Consider the following 8,885-nt stretch of genomic DNA (forward strand, 5'->3'; position numbering starts at 1 on the left):
CATAAAAGGAAGGAATATTGGAACCGTGATTCGTACAATAGATGACGTAATAGAGTATTTAAATCGAACGAATAAGTCTGGGTTTATATTGGCCCTTGACTATCGTAAAGCGTTTGATTCCATTTATAAGGAATTTATGATAGAAGCATTTAGATCATATGGTTTTGGTGAAGATTTTCAAAAATGGGTTAAGCTTTTAATGACAGACACTTTTAGTAGTATTAATCACGGAGGGTGGATTTCAGAACCGTTTCCCTTGAAGTGTGGTATAAGACAAGGTTGTCCATTTTCACCCCTGGCCTTTATATTGGCGGTGGAAATACTTGCCATTAAAATTAGGAAAAGTGATATAACGGGTGTTGAATTACCCTCAAAGGTGGGCGAGGAGAGTGCCCTAAAAATTAAACAGTTAGCAGACGATACAACAATATTTTTACAGAACAGTGGTGATGTCTTTAAAATTAAAGATATAATAATACAGTTTGCAAAGTTTTCAGGACTGACCCTGAATGTTAATAAAACCAAAATAATGAAAATTGGACAGCATTGTGGTCAGCAAAAGTTGCCCTTTGAGTGCACAGAGAAGATTAAGATTTTAGGTATATATTTCGTAAATAATGATAGAGCAATAACTGTTGAACAGAATTGGGTATTAAGAGTTCAGAAGATTAAGAAGTTGATTAAGATATGGAGTCGACGAGATTTAAGGATTCACGGTAAAATTGTAATAATCAAATGTTTTTTTATTTCACAGCTAGTATTTGTGATGCAGACGATTGGATTGCCAGAGCGGGTTTTGACAGAGTTAAATAGATTGTTTTATAAGTTTATTTGGCAGAGAAAGTGTTCGAATAAAAAAGCATTTGAAAAAGTGAAAAGAAAAGTAATGGAGAAAGAAATAAGTGAAGGTGGGTTGAAAATGCTAAATGTGCACAGGATGCAAGAGTCTTTTTATTTACAATGGGTCGGACGTTTGTATGAAGAGAAGGGAGCAAATTGGACGTTTATACCACTATGGTTTCTGGGACATGTTGTTTCAGGGTATGGTTGTTTTGATTTGAATGTTAAACCGAGTAAGGAATTGAATTTGACAATGATTGGAAGCCCATTTTGGCAGAGGGTAGTGTGGACACATTTGAGTTACAAGCGTAGGATGGAACATGATAAGATTGATGTAAACAATTTTTATAAACAGATTTTGTGGAGTAATGATTTGATTCGGTATAAAGGGAAAATGTTGTTTTATTTGTATTGGAAAAATGCTGGGATTGAACGAGTAAGTGATTTGTTTATAGTGGAAGAAAAGAGATTGAAGTCAGCAGCAGAGGTATATATACAAATTGGAAAGAATAATGCAAATATTTTATTGGATTATTGGGCATTAATAAACGCATTACCCAAAGTATGGGTTAATTGGATTGAAAATAAACATATTATTGTCCAGATGGATAAGCAATTGTTTGATGGTAGCCTGTATATGATAAAAATAAGCCAAATACGAAAAATGATAGAAAAGAAAAGTGTAGATACTGCTGTAGAAAAACCTTGTGTATATAATTTTTGGTTGAGGAAGTTTGGTGTACAAGTAGATAAGGAAATTTGGACACTTGCCCATGTTTCCAAAGAAGTGAGGTTAAGAGAATTGCAATGGAAAATCTTACATAACATATATCCAACAAATATTTTATTATGTAAAATGCAAGTCAGGGAGAATAACAGATGTTGTATTTGTTGGACGGAAGTTGATTTTGTTGAACATTTCTTTTATGAGTGCATACCGGTAAAGTTGTTTTGGACGAAGATAGAAAACTGGATAGAGGAAAAGGCTGGATTGAGGGTTAATTTTAAGATGCAGAATATAATATTTGGCTATCAAGACACAAGTTGTTGTAAAAAGATGAGAAATTTTGTAAATCACGTAATATTAATTGGGAAAATGTGTATTAGTATTTTTAGAAAGACAACTTGTCAGGGATCAGTGTTCGTAATTTTCGAGTTTCAAATATTAAGTAGAAAATTTGATTTGTAAATATAAGGAATATTTCCATTGTAAAGAGAAAATGTCCATGTCTCGTGAGTGTAATATACCTCTATGTTGGAGTTAAAAAAAGAAGAAAAAAGACCAATGAAGAAGGATGTTCACCGCCTATTTACAAGAAAAAAAGACAGAAAAAAAAAGAAAAAAAAAAGGAAAAAAAAAAAAAAAAAAAGGAAAGAAAAAGAGAGGAGAAAACAAGGAAGGGTTGAAGCAGCCTGCATGCAACTGAGGTCAAAAAGAATAAAAAGAAAAAAAAAAAAAAAGAAAAAAGAGCATAGCAACAAGAGCATAGCAACAAGAGCATAGCAACAAGAGCATAGCAACAAGAGCACGCACATAATCTGTTTGGTACGGTGGTGATTTTGCAAAGTTCAAGCTATTTAATTTTCTTTGCTCCGGACTGTCCCTGTCAAGAGCAAGGAAAAAATGCCTGTGATCAGTTGAACAGAGGGACCAGGTGAGAAATTTGGCCTAGTCGTTGACTATTTCCATTCGGTATCACATCTAGGTAAGGCCTAAAAAAAAAATAGGTGTGGTTACGGTAACCCGACCTACCCTATTTTTAGGGGCCGATCCTATAACTTTTTATTACATTTGTCAAAAAACCAAAAAAAACCACAAAAAAACCGAGTGCAAAAAACGCAATGAAAGCGAAAGCGCCCGAGTCGCACACTTATTTCCCTGTCAAGTAGGTTTAATTTGTACACATTAGAAAAAAAAGTTTTAAAAAAAAAGTGATTGCCTACCTACCTACCCTATTTTTTGGGGCTATGTTACCGTAACCACACCTAATTTTTTTTTGTGCCTAACATTGATGGTTGAAGGTGCTTCTTGGCCTGCTCACTATGAATAATACACAAGTACAGTCATGTAACAATGTTCTATAGACAGTGGTCCGTGCAATGTGCACGTGGCTCCTCCGATCAGAGTATTATCTCTACCAAACATACCTGTCATGACAGGCCACCTGCAATGTAGGGACACTTTTGGCTGGGCCCCAGGGTGTCCTTTCATCACAGGTACCACTGGAACAACACGCCCTTTCCCTGGCTAATTATTACAGGTACATTTCTTCTCGTGTTAGCGACCATGTTCACCATCACATATCTGTTGAGGTTTTCATATTGGCAAACGTCATCCTCCAATTTGAACACTTACCATAAATCAACATCCTGCCACTTGAACACTTACCATAAATCAACATCCTGCCACTTGAACACTTACCATAAATCAACATCCTGCCACTTGAACACTTACCATAAATCAACATCCTGCCTGCTTTCTGTGCAGAGCAGGAATTTGTGTATGATTAATTTCGTTAGTTACAGCTGTGTCAATTGTATGTCAACTATGCACAGAATGCAGCCATACCGTTGATATTTCATATGTGTTCCAGTGAAATTATGTTTTTCTCAAATGTTAGGCACAAACAATAAAAATGTTGGTTTAGGGTAACGTGACCAAAAACGATAGGGTCGGTAGGTCGGCTTTTTTTTTATTTAATTTTTTTATTTAAAGATTCAGTCGAGTTTAAAGGAAGTTACTTCCCTTAGTCTCGGTATGGTTAAAAAAATGTGCAGGAAAAAATTGGGTCGGTCTGGTTACCCTAAACCAACATATATTAGTTTTTGGCCTTAACCCTGGACAGATCTGTGCAGGTGAATACGATTACACGTGACACGCGGTGCCTTTAAGATCCAACTATGCTTGACTCCTCTCCACTGCCACTTTATATAGCTAGAAGTATGTAAGAACTAGTATTGTTTTGAGATAACTGGTGGAATTAATGACTGAATGAAATTGGACGAATTTTGTACATTGTTAATGCTTTCTTGCCAAAGAGCGTAAGTTGTTTTTCCGCTCAATATTATTGTTCTATATATATATACAACCGCATATGTTGCAATGTGCTCTCTGTGCCAAACGTTGCTGTGATATACTAATGTAGGAATCTGTGATTTTACGTTCATAATCTGTGTGTAAGTTATGATGTACGGTGCTAGTTGCCTTATTGTGCAGCCAAACAGTGCTTCATCGAACTGAAATATGTTGATATCATCTTGAAAACTGTATAAGAGGAAGAGAGAGAAAGAGAGAGCATGTGTGTGTGTGTGTACACATGTGTGTGTGAGTGTGTTTGTGTGTGTATGTGCGTGCGTGCGTGCGTGCGTGCGTGCGTGCGTGTGTGTGTGTGTGTGTGTGTGTGAGAGAGAGAGAGAGAGAGAGAGAGAGAGAGAGAGAGAGAGAGAGAGAGAGAGAGAGGTGATATTCAACATGTAGCTGTATTAGCAATGATAGAGTGCCATTTGTACATGCTAATATTTATTGCCTATTTCAGCATTTGTGTCCATACGAGACATAACTAGCTGATATATTGTACCGTCTGCTTAAACGCGCATGAAAATGCACAATAGTGTACATTTAGTTGATGCACGCGTTGGGTCTTCCTCAAGGCACTACATGTAATAAATACAAGTTGATGTTCAAGTTAAAAGAAAGTTCTTTTTAATGAATGCATTCGTGCGTATGTGTGAGTGTGAGTGTGTGTGCAATCCTGTGTGTGTGTGTGTGTGTGTGTGTGTGTGTGTGTGTGTGTGTGTGTGTGTGTGTGTGTGTGGGAGACAGAGACAAAGAGACAGACAGAGAGAGAAATAAATGTTGATGTTTCACAATCATGTCTTTGGCCAAACTGTGCAGTCGTCCGAACTGATGTGGTGAGCAAAAAGACAAAGTACCCTTTTCCGGGGCCCAGTAAGTATCTTTATAATTGTTCGTTGGTGCAATGTACGCAGGTCATTTAGATGATTCAGTATATTCTCATGAGAGTCACTCTGCAAAGTGTTATTTTCATCTCAATTTGTTATCAGTTTTGTCACTGTATCCTGCAGGGAGAGCTCGTTATTCACATCATGAAAACTGGACACCGACCTAGGAATGTGTGGATAATTCCTAGGCTTGGTATATCTCCTTTTACCTGTTTTATTATTTTTAGAAAAAAATCCTGAATTGACAAACCTTGCCTCGTGCTGCATACGCACTTATTTTCAAGCCTAGTTAGTCGAGTAAAAAACACTAATTTCTCTTTTTTTTTCTTCTTTTTTTTTCTTTTTTTTCTTCTTTTTTTTTCTTTTTCTTCTTTTTTTTTCTTTTTTTTTCTTCTTTTTTTTGGAAGGTGGGGTGGTTGAGAGTCTTTAAGATCGACGCAATGAACTCTCTTTCTATCCCTCCCTCCTTCCCTCTCTCCCTCCCTTCCTCTCTCTCTCTCTCTCTCTCTCTCTCTCTCCTCTCTCTCTCTCTCTCTCTCCCTCTCTCTCTCTCTCTCCCTTCCTCTCTCTCTCTCTCTCTCTCTCTCCTCTCTCTCTCTCCCCTCTCTCTCTCTCTCTCTCTCTCTCTCTCTCTCTCTCTCTCGTCATTATCTCTCCCTCTCTCCCCCCCCACACACACAACCACAATGTGAATTTTAACGATAATAATGTTTGCTTACTTTTGATTTCAGAGGGAATGCGTCGGCTGCGCCATATCGCTTGGGCCTCGTGGTTTATAGCAATCCTAAGAAAGAAAGCTAAAAAGGTACTAACTCTTCAGGAAGGAAGGCAGATTCATTTAAAAGTGTTAGGGTTTATGATAATTGATCGGTTTGAGGAGTAGTGTTTGAACATTTCAATTAATCAATAAGAATAAAAGGATAGTAACCACATGATTCAAACAGAAACACAACTACCCAGTTCATTTTTATGGAACTAAATGATTTACGGTCAAAATATGAATATTTGGATGGTATTTATGGAAATACAGGCAGTACCAATAAATAACTAATTGATTTTATGCAAATAATTACATATACTATGATAAATGATGACCAAATTTACAACCGATATTTTCTCATTTAGCAAGAATACTTAAACTTTTGGCTAACGAAGTCTCAGTACATTTTTTTCAAATTTTGGAAGGACACAACATGTACTGTGTACAACATGTACTGTGTGAAACATTCCTATTGAGACTGTTTCCAAGTATGTTCAGTTTAGCGAATTTCGTGGATTGGATGAGACCAAGTAAGTCAACAATGCCTTCCTTCTTAATTAAGAAACGTAGACGCATAGATGCACTAACTTCTGATATCTTGTTGCATTTTGTTGTGTGTAGATTTGTAGCTTTTAAATTGCACCTCCCTTTTACTTATCACGATAAAACACCAATGAACACTTTGTGTGTGTGTTTTTAACGATCTAATAATTGTATTTCTTTCTCCACCTGACAAATGTTTGGCCGTACTAACAGTTTTATATTCACTACTACACTAATGTTCATCTTATTAACAACTGTTCCAACTTAAAAACAAATCAGTTCTTCGTTATCAAAAAACAAGAAATGTATGTAGTTGGAACGTTGAATTATTGACAAAACAAAACGTTACGTTCACAGATATATCGACCCGGCGGTCTTGTCAGTGCACAGACAAACACTAATTAGACAAAACTTATCTGACAAAATATTCAGCCGCCTGATGTCGGTTTTGTTTTGTCAATAATTTAACTTCCCAACAACATACCTTTCTTGTTTTTTATTCTGAATTTTGCGACGATTTCAGTTCTTCGTTAGCGTGGAGCGCTGTTCGTAGGGCCTAGAATACAGAGGAAGTGATTTCATTTTGTACCTGTAGATACCGTACCTGTTGATAGATTCATCACCATTTTTCTTGTTGTGCCTCTGCAGCTTTATAGTTATGTTGCTTATGTGTTTTGTTAAATCGCACTGCAAACCGGATTCAAATCCCGTCACCTTGCATACAATCTGTTATCTGTGCACATGCATGCAAAGGCTGTCACACATATCCTTCGTGTATAACTTTTTTCAAGCTGACACATTGCACGCTTTATTCATTTCTGAAATGCACTATATTTATAATTATGATACACAACTCTCGCTCGGTTATGCAATGCACTCTGCTAACTTCGATTACAATTGGGTGAAAATGTGCACTTTAATTATCTGTTATCAACACACACTGTGTTGCGTGTTTTCCTAATTTAAAATGAACTCTATATATGTCAATGTTGATTGCTTTCTGAATTAATTTGCCTAAATATTAAGAATGATCAAACAGAATTTTAAGAAAAAAATCAAATTGGGTACATTGTTTTGGACTACCGCTTACTCTTCTTTTGTTTCTCTTTACTGTCACACTTTACAGTCACACTTTACAGTCACACTTTACAGTCACAATTTACAGTCACACTTTACAGTCACACTTTACAGTCACACTTTACAGTCACACTTTACAGTCACACTTTACAGTCACAATTTACAGTCACAATTTACAGTCACAATTTGCAGTCACAATTTACAGTCACACTTTACAGTCACACTTTACAGTCAACTGTGTTTTCTGTTTTATTCCCTACATTATTTTCAGTGAGCGTATGCGCGTAGTTTTAACCACAAAACAAACTGCTCAGACGTTTTCAAACTAACTGTGTGTGTAAAAAGAATCTTAAACAGAATGAGGCAGAGCGATGTTAAAGGTCCTTGTCTACATTTTTATACCGAAATCGCCATTTGACCATTAAAATGCAGAGTCTATTATCTACAAATATCAACAATACACCCCCTTTCGATCAGGAAAGACGAAGCCAGTGTAGCCGTTTGAAAATTCATTGTAGTATTCCAGCGTAGTACTCATAGTAGGATATCCTTATTTGGAAAATGCCAAGCGCAAAACTCCTCTTAAATCCCGTGCATTTCGTGCGTTTAAAAAAAAGCGTGGACAGCGCTCCAGTGTCAAACTGTTGCTGCACTTGTTTGGGCGTGGCTATAAGCATAGTGACATGAATTTGATTGGTCAGTATTTTTAGGCAAAGCACATGTTCTCAGCAAACAGAAAACAACATATTGGAAGCGTGAGTCACGCTACCCAAAAATAAAATCTTTTTTTACATATATTTTTTTTCTATAACATTTTTTTCCCATGGTTCATTCATCATCTGACATAACGTTTTAGCGAAATCTAACCATAAGATTATTGAAAAAAAGCAAAAATGCAGACGACCACCTTTAAGATATCAAATAACCAAAGGGAAGTAATCGCTCTTTATGCATACGACATGTGTAATAGAGTAACCGAGAGTTGTACGGAACCATTCTCCTGGCACCTGAGAGAATAACAAGCACTGAAATGAACAAGCGACTTTCATCCTCTTGCAAGAATTTCAATTAATTATTCCTTAGTCAATCAATAAGCTTACATCAAACGGAAACGATACGTTTTGTGATCTGTCTCAGTAGTTTTTATCCAAAGCAAATTAGCGGATCATGAAGAATTTTGTTTGTTTGTTTGCTTAGGCCAAAAAAAAAAATAGGTGTGGTTACGGTAACATAGCCAAAAAAAATAGGGTAGGTAGTTAGGCAATCACTTTTTTTTTTTTTTTTACTTTTTTTTCTAATGTGTACAAATTAAACCTACTTGACAGGGAAATAAGTGTGCGACTCGCGCGCTTTCGCTTTCATTGCGTTTTATGCACTCGTTTTTTTTGTTTTTTTTGTTTTGTTTGACAAATGTAATAAAAAGTTATAGGATCGGCCCCTAAAATTAGGGTAGGTCGGGTTACCGTAACCACACCTATTTTTTTTTTAGGCCTTAACGCCCAGCCGACCACGAAGGGCCATATCAGGGCGGTGCCGCTTTGACATATAACGTGCGCCACACACAAGACAGAAGTCGCAGCACAGGCTTCATCATGAAGAAGGCTTCGATGGTTTAATTGTAGAAAACAACTCAACTCATGGATTTTATATTCAGTTTCATGTGTTCAAGCCTGTCGTTGTTAGTTTAAATGCGGTATGTTTG

The 8,885-nt window shown here is 36.6% G+C and overlaps 1 protein-coding gene across 2 annotated transcripts in view; it reads left to right on the forward strand.

Annotated features, from left to right (window-relative positions):
- Positions 1–8,885, forward strand: part of LOC138946945 (uncharacterized) — a 57,521-nt gene that overhangs the window by 37,537 nt on the left and 11,099 nt on the right. For both annotated transcript variants that reach the window (XR_011449477.1, XM_070318385.1), the window contains exon 11: positions 4,736–4,752. Coding sequence is in view for 1 of the 2 variants with exons in the window: in XM_070318385.1 (XP_070174486.1) it covers positions 4,736–4,752 (17 nt within the window). In the remaining variant the exon portion in view is untranslated. The remainder of the gene's footprint in view (positions 1–4,735; positions 4,753–8,885) is intronic.

This window comes from Littorina saxatilis, linkage group LG14 (genome assembly GCF_037325665.1).
Source record: "Littorina saxatilis isolate snail1 linkage group LG14, US_GU_Lsax_2.0, whole genome shotgun sequence".
In the NCBI taxonomy this organism is placed as follows: domain Eukaryota; kingdom Metazoa; phylum Mollusca; class Gastropoda; order Littorinimorpha; family Littorinidae; genus Littorina; species Littorina saxatilis.